The sequence below is a fragment of the Passer montanus genome, unplaced genomic scaffold (assembly GCF_014805655.1).
Source record: "Passer montanus isolate IOZ18808 unplaced genomic scaffold, ASM1480565v1 scaffold22, whole genome shotgun sequence".
Classification (NCBI taxonomy): Eukaryota; Metazoa; Chordata; class Aves; order Passeriformes; family Passeridae; genus Passer; species Passer montanus.
In genome coordinates this window covers 587,148-602,502 of record NW_024366815.1, presented here as the reverse complement: position 1 = coordinate 602,502, position 15,355 = coordinate 587,148, and the positions used below count along the sequence as shown (strand labels likewise).

General features: G+C 43.6%; 1 protein-coding gene across 3 annotated transcripts in view; it reads left to right on the top strand.

Annotated features, from left to right (window-relative positions):
- Nucleotides 1-15,355, top strand: part of PDZD2 (PDZ domain containing 2) — a 138,663-nt gene that overhangs the window by 62,234 nt on the left and 61,074 nt on the right. For all 3 annotated transcript variants that reach the window (XM_039709869.1, XM_039709868.1, XM_039709865.1), the window contains exon 2: nt 6,751-7,153. In XM_039709869.1, coding sequence (XP_039565803.1) covers nt 6,751-7,153 — 403 coding nt within the window. The remainder of the gene's footprint in view (nt 1-6,750; nt 7,154-15,355) is intronic.

The window sequence follows — 15,355 nt, the reverse complement described above, 5'->3', positions numbered from 1 at the left end:
GTGTGATCAGATGAGGGTGTAATCTGTGTTTAAAATCCTCATCTTGAGGATTGAGTTCTTAAAAGTTTGCTGTGGCTGGGTTATTTTCAAGCTGGATCATTTCCCTCCTTGAGTTCATTTGTACTGTTGCCCATATGACCCTGCCAGCAGCTGAGCAGGCAGGATATGGGGTGGGAGGAAAACTGTTTGGTGTAGGCTGATCCCAGATATAGGTTGATTGTGAAACTGCAATATTTAAATCCAGTGGATTCACTACCTCAGACCTTACAGTAACTCTGTGGAATGCCATGTTGTTGGCCCTATCTCTCCATGGAGAGACGTGCCTGGGGTGCTGTCAGGGATGTAGAGTACAGGAAGAGGAAAGGAATTCAGTCTTCCCAAATTCCAAGCCACATCATTGCGTTGATACCAGGTGCAGTGAGGTGTCTCACCAGCCTTTACCTTGGTCCTATGTCACAATTCCATCTTCCAGAAAAAGCTGTAGGCAGGCACGGAGTCCATGAAAGCAGAAACCCTCCCTCCGCTCCCTTTCCACCACTCCTGAGAGTTCAGGATTTCACAGTGTGCAGGGAGGTCTTGCCCAAGGCCTCCTGCCAGCCTTTCTAAATATCCCTTTAAGTATAACTTCCAAAGTTTTTTTTCTTCAAAATGGTGCTAAATCTAGTTGCATTCTTTGCTGTAATTTTAATTGTGAAAAATGTGCCATAGACAAAACCACTGGATTTTCAAAGTTTTGTTTTTCAGAAAGCTGCCAATTAGGCTATCCTGAGAAAAACTCAGTGTACCGTGGAGAGCCATGGCCGCTGTGAGCCTTAGGGCTGTTGCTGCTTGACCTTGTCCACAAGCTGAGGGCTGCTCATCCTGAAAAGGGAGATAGATGGGAGCACCTTCTATGTTCCCTGTGCCGTTTGAATGCTCTCCCTGGGTGTGATCAGTAGCTGAGCTCTATGACTGACTTCTCCTTTGCCCTTTCTGCCTTTCCTCAAGTTTATTAAGGGAGGCAGGGAACATTGTGTCCCTTGTGTGTGCCATTGCCTGCAGAGCCTGGGGCAGGAAAGGGCTTGTTGGTGATGAGATATTGGATCAAGCTCATTCCTGGTGTGCTTCAGTTCTGTGCCCAAGACTATGTTGAAGCAACAGCCGGGTTTGCCAACACCATTGCTTTCTGCTATGATAAATTATGTCTGGAGAGCTTAATCCTCCAAGGAGGTGGATGAGGGGGCCGGTCATCAGGTGTCCTTGCATCTCTCAGGAGGCGGAACTTCTTGCAAGCTTGGATGCAGAAGGTTTGCCCTGATCTTTGTAGGCTAGTGTTTCCTTTTGCCTGCAGACATTAAGGCAGGCTTGACTCCTGGCTGAAGACGTGGCAATCAGTGGAAAATTCCCATTGGTGCTTGCCAAAATCAGTCCTTAGTGGGACGGATGTTCTTGCACAGTGACGGCAGTGAGGTGAGGGTTTCATCAGAAACATCAGTCACTATCTGTTAGTCATTAATTTGCCTTACCTGAAAAGCAAGTTCACTCCTTTGCAGACGTCATGGAGAAATGTTAAGTTTAGTTTTAAAATCCCCCCTTGGATCTGGAGGTTTCAATTCTGCGAGGATTTGCACTGGCCTTCTTCTTTCCAGCCTGAAGAAGATTGAGTTTCAAGACATTTTACCATGCCAAAGTCCTTTAGAGAAGAGCATAAAAATGGTCTGTCTGTCCTGCAAAGGACATTATAGGTCCCGGGAGGGCTAGGCAGGGGCTCTGAAAGTGGTCGTCTCGACTGAGGTTTCTGCTCATTTTCTGCCTCAGTTTCTGTCTTGGTGAGCTGCATGATGTGTTGGCTGGCGAGATGTCAGTGATACTCTGTGTGTATCATTTCCAAAGCACTTTTTGATCTGTCAGGATGAAGGTTTCTGGAGAAATGCTAAATAGTATTATTAGTGTAAAATAAACATACTTCAATATTTCTGACCCTAAAGTGGATCCAGATGCTTTCTTACGGCTGATGGATCTGCTTTGATTTTTCCATGGCTCAGTGTGGCTGTCTGTATTTGTTAAAGTGAGATAGGATGTGACAGAGAGCTTGTCACAGCATGCTCTTGTCAAGTCAGAAAACCTTTATATTTATACATGCACACACTTAAATATATATATATGTAAAAAAAGACAAAATTACTGTCTTAGTCTAAGACACTATTTCCGAGTCTGACACTTCACATTTGTGCCAGGGAGGTTGGAATAAACTCAGTGAGTTTATCAGTTTTTATGATCACAGCAGTCAGTTCAGCTATGTAGGGAAGAAATGGGATTTGGCTGAATAACTCAAAATAGTCTCCCAAGGAAGTGAATGTGTGTCTCTGTCTTTATAGCCCTGATACAAAAAGGGTATTAAAGGTCCCTTGATACCAGCTACAGGTTGCATTTTCCAGCCTGTAGTTAAGCTTTGCGAGAGGTAACTTTCCAGCTCTGTTTCAAGTGTAAAACAATTTTTCTCTGTTTTTAAGCATTATTAATATTTTCATGGTTTCTCCACTATAGAGAAGAATAAGTCTTCCCCACTGCTTAAGGGTTACGTTTTATACAGGTTGGGGCTTTACCAGCACTGGTGCCAGGGTGAGATCAAAGCAGCAGGAGCAGCTGGATGGTCCTTTCTTCTGACATGCCGGTGGGAAATGTTTCCAAGCCAGTATTTCAATGATTTTTTTTTAGATCCTGTTTGTGGAGATGATGCTGCAATGTCTGAGGGGACTCCCAGCTGTGCCAGGGAGATTTGGCACTACCTTGCAAAGACTGGAAAATACAGAAAGTGTGGATGAGTGTTCTGCTGGTAGAATGTTTTGGTTTGGCAATTGACACTGACAGATGTATGATCAGCTAGTAAAATCTCTTGCATTCTTAAAATCAGTGATAATAGGATTTATGTTTTGTGATTGGGTGGCAGCTGGAGTATCTGCTCAAGGTTTCTTAGCTGGTGTATGAGATCCAAAGTTTTCACCAAAACCTAATCCATCCTCTGCAAGCCAAAGTGAGAACAGAGTCTCATTTTCCAATAAATTTAGACAAATCAAAGCTGAATTAGGGATGTTTTTTGTCCACACACCTTCTCCATTCAAGCTGAGGTCTGTGTTCAAACTCAGTGACAATTGGGAGGTTGCTGCTGATTCCCCACATCTGTGCTGAGAGCTGCTGTGTATGCTCATCAGCTCTGATCCTGCCCTGCTTAAGACACTGTTGGTGTATTGATTGCTAAAATCTCTACAAGTGCTCTACAGGGACCAAACCAAAAAAAAAACCCAAGCTTTTCTGCATTGCACACTTTAAACCCCTTGAGAAGGGTAACTGGAGGTACTTTTCATATTTTTGCAGTTTTCTGCTGTCCAGAGACTGTACAATTACATTTTTTTTTTGAGTATGTCCTACTACTACGAGTACTTCTGACATGGGATGCTCCTGGACTGATAGACAACAATTTAAAATATGAAGGTGCTCTCTCATTTAATACAATCTTACCTGTTCTTTGCACAGTGTTGAGAGCTTACTGTGTTTCCCTCGTGGTTTATTTTTTTGCTTTTTACTTTAACAGGAATGAAGTGGCAAAGAAAAAGGAAGCCAGCCAAGCAGCTGGCTTAGCAGAAATGTACTTAGCAGAAATTGCAGGTGGATCAGGCTCCTTGGTTATCATCCCCATCTTGGAAGGGCAATACAATAAAATGACCACAATTTCTTAGTATATTATTTTCGACTTGTCTCCTATCTTGTGGTATGAGTTTAGTGTTCTATCAGTGCTGGTTTTCCTGATCTTTAGTTTAAAAGAAACTCTTGAGATAATGGTGCCACTTACTGCATCCCTGGTCCCAGCAGGACTTAGCCTGTCTGAAAATACCTGATGTGATCCAGTGTATGCAGTGACTTGCTGCCATGCAAAGGTAACTTCTCACTGACCCAGAGAACACCCTTTGGGTTTTTTTTTATTTTTTTTGTTGTTGTTGTTTCGTTTTGGGGTTTTTTTTTGTGTGTGGAAACTTACTGTGTTCTTTGAACTGCTGAGAAGTACTCAAGACATAAGCCCATGAGTTACTACAGGCTGCATGCCTGGAACATACAGGCCATCTCAACATATGGAGTAAATCAACACAGCTCTGCTGACTTCAGTGCAGCTGCATCCATAACCACTTGCTGTAACCCTGCTCCAGACTGGAGGATGATTGTGTATGAAGAGTGGATAGGAAAAAAAAAACTCCCTTTTTTCTTACAGCTTTACACTTTATGAACAGAATAAATGGGCCATGAGTGGAGGTGAAATAGTAAATTATTTTTGCCTCTTTAGAATTACTTTATTTGGACATATGTGAAGTTCCCTCTTGTTCTCCGTACTTCCTAAATCAAGTAGTTGATATGCATGCACTTGATTGCTGCCATTAAAAAATACATCAGTAATTAGTTCAGAGATTGGTGTTTCAAAAAGCCCCATATACATGCACCTGCACAGAAACAAATCAGGCAGAGTTGACACTGCATAAAGACAGGGTGGGCAGCACCCACGTAAGGCACACGACTATGGCAAGAGGAGCTGCTTTCCTGTTTCCATGTGCCAAGAGAAGCAGTGCTATCAGGCTTATGTGTGATGGATCAGAGTGCACTGGTATTGCTGCAAGCAAAAGTCATGAATTTTAATCAACTTTACTGGCTGCCTTGAAATTTGAGTTGAAAGATAAATGTGAAAAACAGGCAGCCCATATTGTTTCTGGAACAGAACTGCCCCTTTTCAGTTGATTAAAAGAATTCTTCTTTTAACTTGATAATAAAAAATACTTCCATGTTAGCTCAGGATTTTTTTTTTCTATGCTAACCCTTCAGGTCCTGCCAGCTTCATGTGTCTCCCAGAGCCAAGTGTCACCTTGTGGCCACCCAGACAGTTGACCTGTGCTGCAGAGCCTTCCCAGCTGGCAGGGCTTGTTGGCTGTCTGCTTTCAGCCATTTGGAAAAAGATGGGTTTAGGGCTTTATTTAAATATTCTTCATGTCTGGAGAAGGGGAGGAAAAAAAGGATTGCCTGGTGAAAACTGAAAGGACTGTCCAGGGAGTTGGGGTTCAATTTATATTCATTGGGAACTTTGGCACAGCAAGCATACTTGTCCTTCCTATCTGTGGCTCCAGGGCTGCTTTTAAGGTTATTTAGTTGTGGTATTCATTTAAACATCAGTCTTCCTAATTAAATATAAGTGATTTGAATGCCGATGTTGTCTGTGGGGGACATCAGAGCTTTGCAAAGTGGAGTGAAAATACCAACCCTTGTCCCTGGACAGAAATACACACCCATCATGTTACTTCCAGCCACTGCCAGGCTGGTCTGGCTTACTTTGAGTAGTTGAGAGTGCTTTCCTCACTCCTTTGCTTCAGGGGTTATCATAGCTGCTTTTCCTGTTTTGCCATTAAGTCACCTCTGTGCAGGATTAAGTTTGAAAGATTTATTTTACAGACAAACAACTTTTAAGAAAGGGAAATGGAAAATTAGAATACAAGCAGCAGGGAGGGAAAAAACTTGGTGGCAGACTCCTGAGTGGTTTCTCCTCTCTCAAGCACAAGTGCTGTGCTATTTTCTCTTATGATCTGTGGTTCAACTCCACACCTAGTTTCTCATCTCCTCTGAAAGCTGTAGGTTCAGCAACTGGTCTGTATTAGTGAAGAGTTCATTTCACTGCAGCTAGCTGGAGCAGAGGCTTATTTAATGCCCTGGGAAATTAATGCTAACTTCACTAGTGAGAAAGGCAATATAGTTTTGGGGCCTAAATTAGTGTGAAAGGGCACATAGAAACCTGCTACATACAAATTCCAGCTTGTTTGTACTCTCAGTTGGTTACACCCTTGGCTCAGAACCCAAATATTTCAAGAATTTGGGTTGAGGTATATCCTTTCCTAAAAGAAGCATGAAGTTAGATTCCCCTTTTGCATCAGTGGGTGCAGTTTCTGTAAGGTCACAGAGGGTTTGTTTGAAGCAGAAATGTTGATTCCTCCAAGGCATGTCCAGAGACTTCAGGAGGGGAAGTGATGCTTTGCTCTGGCGAGAGAACCTGGGGGCTGCTCATTGCACAACTGAGATGACTTGGCCCCTCTTTTGATTAGAATATGCTTGCTATAAAGGAAACCCACCTGATTTCCACGTCCCTATAAAGCATCTGGGATGCCTTTCAGTGCTGTGCTTTGCTGTACTGGGGCCATTGGTGCTGTGCCTGATTACCCTAGTGGCTGATTTTTTTATTTTCCCAGTGGCCTTCAAAGCATGTACATATGCTGAAGTAAAAGATTCGTTTCACTAAGGAGGCTCATTTCAGATGCAGATGCTCTATGGGCTTCTGCACAAATGAATCCTGATTTTCAACTTTTTCAGAAAATATTTCTTTATTTTAATACTCTACTGGAAACATTCTCTGCTCTCCTTTCCTTACTTCACCTTTACATGTTGCTGTGCTGCAGATATGGAGCTCAGAACTGGTGGCATTTATCAGCTGTCATGTTATGCTGTGGTGGGATCAGCCTGGGTGGCTGGTAGGGCTTGTTAATTATTCCTGGTATTTTCTTCTGATACTGAGGAAAGAGCATTTGCCAATTCCTCGAGTTATCCTAACATGTCCGTACACCAGGTAATCAGCTGGCTGAGACAGTGCAAGAACATCATGGGGTGCAGCGAGTTGGGATGCCGGGGTGGGATGTGGGCAGTGCAGGGCGAGTGGTCGGTGGTCCTCATCCATCCCTTTCCTTGCAGTTACCTGGCCGAGCAGTGCTGGAATGGCGGCTTTGTCTACCTGATCATGTTGCGCCGCATCAAGCGCAAAGCGCCTCTGCCTCCCTCCAACGGCAACAACAGCAACAGCTGCGACCCCAAAGCCAAGCCCAGCCCTGAGCCCACAGACAGGGCTGCTCAAAATGGGAAAAGGACCAGGAAGTTCGGGGTCATCACCAGGACGCCGGGCAGCAAGGACAGCAAGGAGAAGCTGGGCTCGGAGCACGGGAACGGGCACTGCACCCCGATGGAGGTGGAGGTTGCTCAGCCAGAGACCTCTGAAGCAGAGAGCAATGGGGAAGAGCAGCACCAGGGCACCGGGGCACCGTACCGGGGCCGGCTGTCAGATGATGGCATGCCAGACATTGGGGACCAGGCTGCCCAGGTATGTTTGATTTGATTCTTCTAGAGAAGAAAGCAGTAGGTGTGCAAGCAAATTAGGTTGATTTCTCAAGCAATTCTCTGGTTTCAATGCTCTGACCTTGGGCCGAGCCTGTAGGTGACAAGAGAAGCTGTCAGGGCACCCGGATATGGGATGGCATCTAAAACAAGGGGGCAGGAGGATTGGAGAGTTAAATAGCAATTGTTGGAAACCTCTGTCATACTCCATCCCTGATGGAGGGTAGGTCCTTTTATCTCTTGACCTGTCAGGGTTGACCTCGGGATTTTTTGTTGAGACAACTGATGACCCTACAACTCTGGAGCAGGAGGTGTCAGTAGAAGATGGTAATTTTTGTCCTTTGGAGCTTCATGTTTAGCTCTGCCTGGACTTGATGTCACCTCACAACTCATGTTAACATTGGGATTGAAGCTTCCCTTTTTGATGCACCAGACCACGTTGCATGTATTTGTGGTACAAAACTTGTTTGGCCACTGTCTGAGAACCACATGGAAGTAATTGTGGATTTTGCCCAGAGCTGATGAGATAGACAATCTGTTAATGTTTGGGACGACAGTGGGATTGGGGCTTTCATTGCTTCTCTCTTGGTCCTAATGGAGATCTTGGGGTTTGTTGCCTGTCTGGAATTGCAGCATTGCTGGTTGGAGGAAAATAACCCAAGCCTTGATCAGGTTTCAGTATGCATCTATCACCAGAAGCACTGTCTGCCAATCTTTCCAGAGGCACTGATAGTATAAACAGATGAAGGCTGCTTTGCTGGGCTTGGGGCTGGCTGCAGCAGCTGGTTTTGGTTTTGAGACTTCAAAGCTGGTAACAAAGCACTGTGAGTGGACATCTCATCACTAAATTCTGTTGAGAAAAGCAGGGGATTAAATGTGCCCTCTGAATTGGTGCTCCTCAGCACTACTCCAGGGTAGTGGTGATCATGGTTGTAAAGTTACAATAATTGAATTTAAAGTACTTTGTAGGAGTTAAAAGCAATTAAGAAAACCTCTGGTTTTTAAAGAAGTGTAATTGCAAAAACTTGCTCTTCGCATCAGTGAGATGTGTTGGATTTTATGGTGCAACAGAAAGGGTAGGGTGTTTGTGTGTGTGTTCTTGCAAGCCTCGTAGCTGTAATAATTCTGAAAGAAAACATTAAAAGCTTAAAAATAAATAAATGAATCATTTTGTATTTTGAAAGTTCTGGTCCATATAAAGGCTTCTTGAATCTGTTCTGAAGATGGCTAAGCACATGTCATAAATGAAGTTGATCAGACTTTTTTTTTGTAGTGCAAAGCCAAAAATACATATGTTAAAAAAAAAAAAAAAAGAAACTCTTGTTCCAGAGCCATCTCATGCTAGTGCTACCTTGATGTTTTGAATCATTTTGGTCTGAGGAGTAAATTGTTAAATTCAGAACATATATGTATCAATGTGAGCAATAAATACAATTTTAATGCAAAGCACATACAGGATAGCTTTGTAAAACACAAAAAACATAGCTGAGGCACTGGGAAAATTCAAGAGCTGTAATCTGTTCAGTTGTGGTGTAGTGTCATTTAGTAAAATTGCTTCTCTATTTTTTTTTTGTTTCCTTCCCCCCTAATATTTTGCTTAGAAATATGACCTCCGTCTGTGTCAGTACTAATTACATTTTCCTGACATTTGAATAAGGAGAAATGTGAATATCTGGAGCCTGAATAGCACGCCAAGCTCATCCTTTGCTTTTTAATGACAAGGGGGGCTTATAGAGGCCCATCACTTACAGCATCTGTGGGGTAGCAGCTATCAGAGTAATGAGTGGCTTAATTAAGTTTCTTAAGAATTGAATAGGGAAGGTGAATAAAATTTTGAAAATTATTTGTTTCCTGTTAAAATAAAGAAAAAAGGCGAGGAATGAATACGCTTGGGAGCCTTAGATCTCACTTCCAGCTCCATTTTCAAAGCGTGACCTGGCACTCAGTCATGTGAGATCCAGTTGTGTCAGGAGCCTTTTGAAAACGGCATCCAGGATGTCCTGTCAGAAGTTGCAGCCTCCTTCCAGGCTTCAAAGCACAAGCCAAACCTCCCGTAGCCTCAGGATGAGTTATCTCCTCCCAAGCAGGGACCGGGTGCATTGGCAGGCCACCCTCTCCATGGGGAAGCAGCTCCATCCCTGCTGCCTGCCCCATGCTCACCATCTCCTCCACAGGCTGGCTAATTGAATATCCACAGCTGTCAGCCCTGTGCCCTCGGGGAGCACTATATTTGCTTTTGGGGGAGACCTAGCCTGTGTCAGACTAGATGGCTGCAGGTGGGAGGAAAGGCTTTGAGAAGTCACTCAGGGATCAGCATGGATGTGGGAGGAACTTGCTGGTCCTCTCCATTGCTCTTTTCCCACCCCAGGAGGCAGATTGGAGCATTACTGAAACTGAAATGTGGAGTAAAGGAAAATTCCTTTTTTGCCCCCTCTCTTTAGGAAATTAGTTTGAAGTTGTAACCAAAATAGAGGAGAAGAGATTGGGTTGATCTGCATGTCTTCAGACACTGCTGTGCTTATCCCAGTGGCTAGCTCATGGCCAGTGCCTGGGGGGTGTTGTGCTGGGAGAGCTTTCAAAGCATCTACACTCCATTTCAGTGCCTTTTGCTTCAGGGTGCTTGGCAGAACAACCCCAACAAGCATGGGGTTGTTCTGCCATTTTGTCTCCCATTTTCTGTGTGCATGCTGCTCATAACAGCAATGCTGATCATGAAACAACAGGCGAGATGAATACTGTTTGTTGAGTGAACCTGCCAGGAGATTCCTGTGTTACTGGTTTGTGTGCATGTGCCAGTCCCCTTCTTCAGGCTTGCTTTCATCTCTCAGATCTTGATCTGTCTCTCCTTGCACTTGGCATTGCTATCGCTGTGTATAAACAAATCTGCTAGGCTGTCTGCTGGTATGTAACCCTCAGTAAATATTGTACCTGTCAATTAGCAGGCAGCATTTAATGTTTACAGGTGGTTAAGTTATGCTGCAATATTTTAGGATGAACCTAAGTGACTTCTAAAAATGTGGGGATTCAAAGCAGCAAAGCCGTGTATCTGCCTGACAGGAAGATCTCTAAGATCTGGAAAGCAGACCTGACCTTGGAAAGGACCCAGGCTGGCAGCAGTGGGAGTCAAGGGCAGTGATTTAAGATTAGGCAGTCTCTGAGCTGGAGTAATGACCCATCATATCCTGTGAAGATTCGGAGCTTAAACACAGATATCAAAGTTTTCTTCTTGTATTCAGTGGCCTGAGACAGGGTGTAGTTTTGCAGGGTAATTATACAGGCACAGATGGAAGAGGAGTGTGGGAAAGGGCTGCTGGAATCCACTTTTCTTCTTTATAAAGAAAAGGAAACTGTGAGCTTTCCTCACAATATACCAGTCCTGTGGTTTCACTGTGTTGACTGGTAGGACAGAATCCCTCCGTTTTGTTCTCAATTTCTCTGTCCAGGTCTTTTTGGAAGATCTGTGGACTGCTTTCTGTTGTTCAGCCGGTAAGGAGTGTCCAGATACAGCTGGCATGGGCAGGAATCAGAAGTAGGACTGGGGTTTGCAAAGACCAGATTAGGAGTGTGAGGGGCTGGAGTCTGGTTCTCAGAGGGAATTAAACAGATCCAGGTTTTGCTGGCATGATGAGAAGTTTGGCTTTCAGGTTTGGCCAGGTTTGGCTTTTGCTTATGAAGCCAGAGGAAGCTTGGACAAAGATGAGTTATACCAGAACAGACTAGCCACCTTGGCTTCCTCCATCCCCAGCAGGATGCTCTGAAAGCCCTTGAAAACCCATCTGTTAAAAGCAAAAACAAGACACCCCCAGAATGGCCTTGAATTCTCTTCTTTATAAGCATCCAAATTATTAAGGTCTTGAAATCCAGATCCAAATTTATTGTGACTGGTGGAAACTGTGTAAAGGACATTAGGCAGAGTGAAAATGCTTTAATAGCAAAGGGAGGCAGGTGAGAGGGACTGGGGCTGTGCATTTCAGTATTTCTCCAGTGGCAAAGACACATGGCACAGGAGGAGTTCAGGGTGTTCTGGGTAGTGGTGGTGCTGTAGGGTGTGGTTGTGGTGAGATGCCTTTCCAGGATGGAAACACATTAGCATCTGGTGGTTCTGCAAACTGTGTGTGATGCTTTTCTGAAGTCAGTGTGCCATCTATTAACAAAATAAGAGAAAGGGGAAGGCAAAGGAATGTTAATGCCTTGCCTCCTAGAGGTGTTTGGGCAGGTCTGGGTTATAGCAGTGGTTCAGGATCTTGACTCTGTGCTGTTAACTCTGGTCTCAGTCCCCAGGGCAGTGTGCCTGCCTAGCCAGCTTTGCTCTTACAGCCCAACTTAGCTCATCTTGCATGGACCACAACCCTCACCAGACGTGTGAGCCTGTGCACAGGTGCACACAGATGTGTCTGCATGTAGAGAACCAGCCAGGACTTGCTTTTGTACTGCACGGTACATTTTATCAGCAGCTCTTTTCATTCTTTGGGCCCATTATTGCTTTCTTACTGACGTGGCTCATCTTGGGTAGGGATGAATGCTTTTGAATTGCATGTTACTTTGCAGTTAGGGAAGGCTGACAGCCATTCTACAGCAGTACTTGCCAATTAGTGTTGGTAAATGCCTGCATTACCTTGACTTTTGGTTAGTGGAAAATGTTCCTTATCTTGCCAAGCAGAAGAGGAAGGCTAATAGCACATAACAGGAATCAAAACATGAGACTTGAGATAATGTAATGGCTTTAAGCATTTTACTATTTTGTTAAACTTGATGGGAAAAAAAAAATTCTCACCCTTTTGCTGTACCAAAATGTATAGCTTGCTGTGAGCAAGGTAGTCTAGTGAAGCTACTGAAGCTAAGTTGCTTTACATCAATTTTTTTTGGCAGCCTAAGCAGTAATTACTGTTTCATCAAGGCTTTTATGGGATTCTTGTGATGAACAGTTTAGACATAAATAACACTGGTTTTAGGTGTTAATGTAGATACTTTTAGTCATGTAAAGGCCTTCCTCAGAATCTGATTCAGTTCTTAACATCTTTTTATCTGTTGTGTTTTCTTCCAACTTTCATTAACATGGATCCTGGGGCTATCTACTGTCTTGAAGTTTTAATGTGCACTGTGATAAGCATGTCTTCCCTCTTTGTTGCCTGTTTTGGGTTGTAAACTCTCTTAGGGACAAGGGCTGTCTTTTAATTGCAGCTGTATAGCACTGACAAAACTTGGCCTTTTTTTGCTTGGGGTTTTAGGAAGTTCTTTGATGTAACTAGCAGTTAAATTACAGTTAATATTTTTCGCTGCCAGTTATGTTCCACCTTGTCATAAAACAACAAGCATCCCGATTTTCTGGGGTTAAGTCACTTGCTGCCAAATTTTTTCAGCTGACTTAAGATTCTGCTTGCCTTTGCTGTGATTTAAGTGATAGCTGCAGCTGTGGTGCTGTAGACTTTAATTTTGAATAGCAACCTGTCCTTTTATCTTGTTTTTGTACTGAATTTTCCAAGGGTGCTTGGATGTAGAGATAGTCTGGTAATGGATAAGTTACAATGTGTTGGTTTTACTGTGTCACCTTGAAAGGAGGTCTTCACTCTTGGAAATGAGCTATCCCCAAAGGCAGCGCGGGAATGTTCGGGGTTCTGTTGCAGGAGGTCTTAGCCATACTCAGCTATCATAAAACATAGGTGAAAACACTCCTGTGAAAGCATTTGCCACCCACACAGAAAGTGGGTGTTTGGGCCTTTTCTCTTAATATTTTGTGTGCCATATTAAAGATACAGCAAACCCACAACTAAAATGCAAATGACTAGCTTTAGCTGAAATTCAAGTTCACACCATTTTATGTTTTAATCATTACGTGTGAATAGTTGAAACCAAGTGGACATGCCTAAAATAGAGTATGTTGTCTCCTTAGGCGCTGTAATGTTTCAGGCATTTGTTGGAATTATAAAGCTACATACACTTAATTTTTGAGGCAGAGTGCTGAAAGCACTCAGCAAACCCTAAAGATTCCTGCTGTGGACAGATGTAATACCAGTCCCCGTGAGACACTCCTCTTTAGCTGACATCAGTGTGTGGTGACCTACTCTAGGCTGGGCTTTAATCTGCTACAGGCTGCAAGGGTGTTTTCTGAGAAACTTCAGACTAAGCAACCAGCCATTCCCAAAAGCCCACCAAGAGCAAGAGACTGGGTGAAGTACTCAGTGAAGTGCAAACACCTGTAGCCCTTAAAAGCCTGAGCCTCCTCAGGGGCAATTGCCAGGCAGAAACCCCTGAGGGTCAGAGACAGAGGAGAAAATCCTTTGTTTGATCTCACAATAATGATTCAGCTGATGGCAAGAGTGGAACAGTTCAGAGGGGTGCAGTCCAGATGGTGATGGTTCAGGATGACAGATGATTCCAGGAGGTTTTTGTGAGGGGTGATGGTATAGTTCAGGTGCTTGCACTGGCTGATAAAGTGTTTAAAGCTCTTGCCAAGGAAATGATGTCAACAAGCAGTCTGTCTCGGGAGATGGATCCCTGGGTGACAGTCTTGCTTCAAGTTGTGGAATTTTCATCCACTCTGCTGTGCTGCCTGTTTTGTGTATTTTAATTACGTGTTTGTGTTTGGAGGAGGGTATGTTTTTGCTTTTTACTGTTCCCCAGGCTTCATCCCCTAGGACACTTCTCTTTTCATGGGGAAAGTACTCACATTTTAGTGAAAAGATGCCAAATGTCTGGCGGCTGTTTGTCCAAACAAGGGGACTCGTGAGATCAGAAACCAACACTTGAATGCAGTCACAGTTGTGTCTGTGCTTCTGGCTCCTGTTTGAGGACATGGAGAATTTATATCATCAGTACTGTGTGATTCCTGTTGGGTTTGGGGATTTTCCCCCTCTTTTAAGTAGTGTAGGAGACGCACTGTATGGCTTGCATCACCCAGAGGCAGAAGCCAAAGGCTTCAGTGGTTCAGCATTAAGAAACTTTCATATACAGCGAGGATGAACAAAGAACTCCAGTTTTGGAATAATTTATTGATAAACAAATTTAAGATTATTTTCCTGCCCTGCTTTTGATTTGTCTTGGAGTTGTTTAGATTGCTTGTGCAACAATGAAAACAAAACCCAAGGCAGTAGAAGAAAGCAGGAGTCCTGCTTTCAGATCAGCCTTAAAAATAACCTGGCTAAGATTAGATTAAAAATACACTCATTATCCACTAATGAAATAATTGCTTTGTTATGAATCTGCAAAAATCAGATTTTGGCATGATTTTCTGGTGCTGAGTCATTCACATTAATATCTGAGGTGTGAGGAGTGATGGCTTTTGACTGTATCTTAAGACTGATGTGTTCAAGCTGCTCACCTTGTGTGTGATGGTGCAATTCCCCAGCTACCAATCTGTCTTCCCCACCTGCCTGCTGGGGAATGGGGAATAGTGGGAGAAGGCATGATGTGATTCAAAGTGGAGCAGGGAGCTGGGAATAGTGCTTTTAATATATGTCACATCAGTGAAGGATGCTGGGCAGTGGTGTATGCTGAGACCATCCCAATGCTCTCCCTGTTCATGTATAGAGGGTTCGTTGCACGACAGGTCTAATGTCATGTGTTTCTGTTTGGAACATTTTGTGCTGGTTTTCAGCTCTGTGTGATCAGCATGCTGCTTGCCAGCTGCTGTGAAGCTTATTGAAGTAAATTTTTATAATGCATGGAACTCTGAACTTTCTGTTAAGTGTCGCATTTCCAGAGCAGCTTCGTGGCTGGTGAGGAAGATCTCACTGCTTGCTTCTGCTGCTCCTCATGGGAGACCCTGACCAGTTCCCCCTGTAAGTGGGAACTGGTCCCTGCAGACAGACAGTAAAAATCCACGTTGAATTGCAGAGGGAGGGAGACATCCTGTGGGCTGCATTCAGGTCCATGTCAGTCAGTCAGTGTGTGCATACAGACTTTGCATGGTTATTGATATTCTTATCAGGGCTTATCTCTGTTTTTGTTTTAAAATTGTTGCATATTTACATCAGCTTCGTCTGAATTGCTGCTGTGACAGAAAGTGGTTTTTCGTAGACAACTATTTTACATTTTCCATTTTACTGTCTGTCTTTTTAACTACTTACGGTGTTTCTGTTTTCCATTTGTTTACACCTTGCTCCTGCCAAGCTTGTCTTTTATGAAAGATTTCAAAGCAATTTTTTTTTCTTTTGTACATACAGATTTGCAGCTCCTTGAACACGGCGCA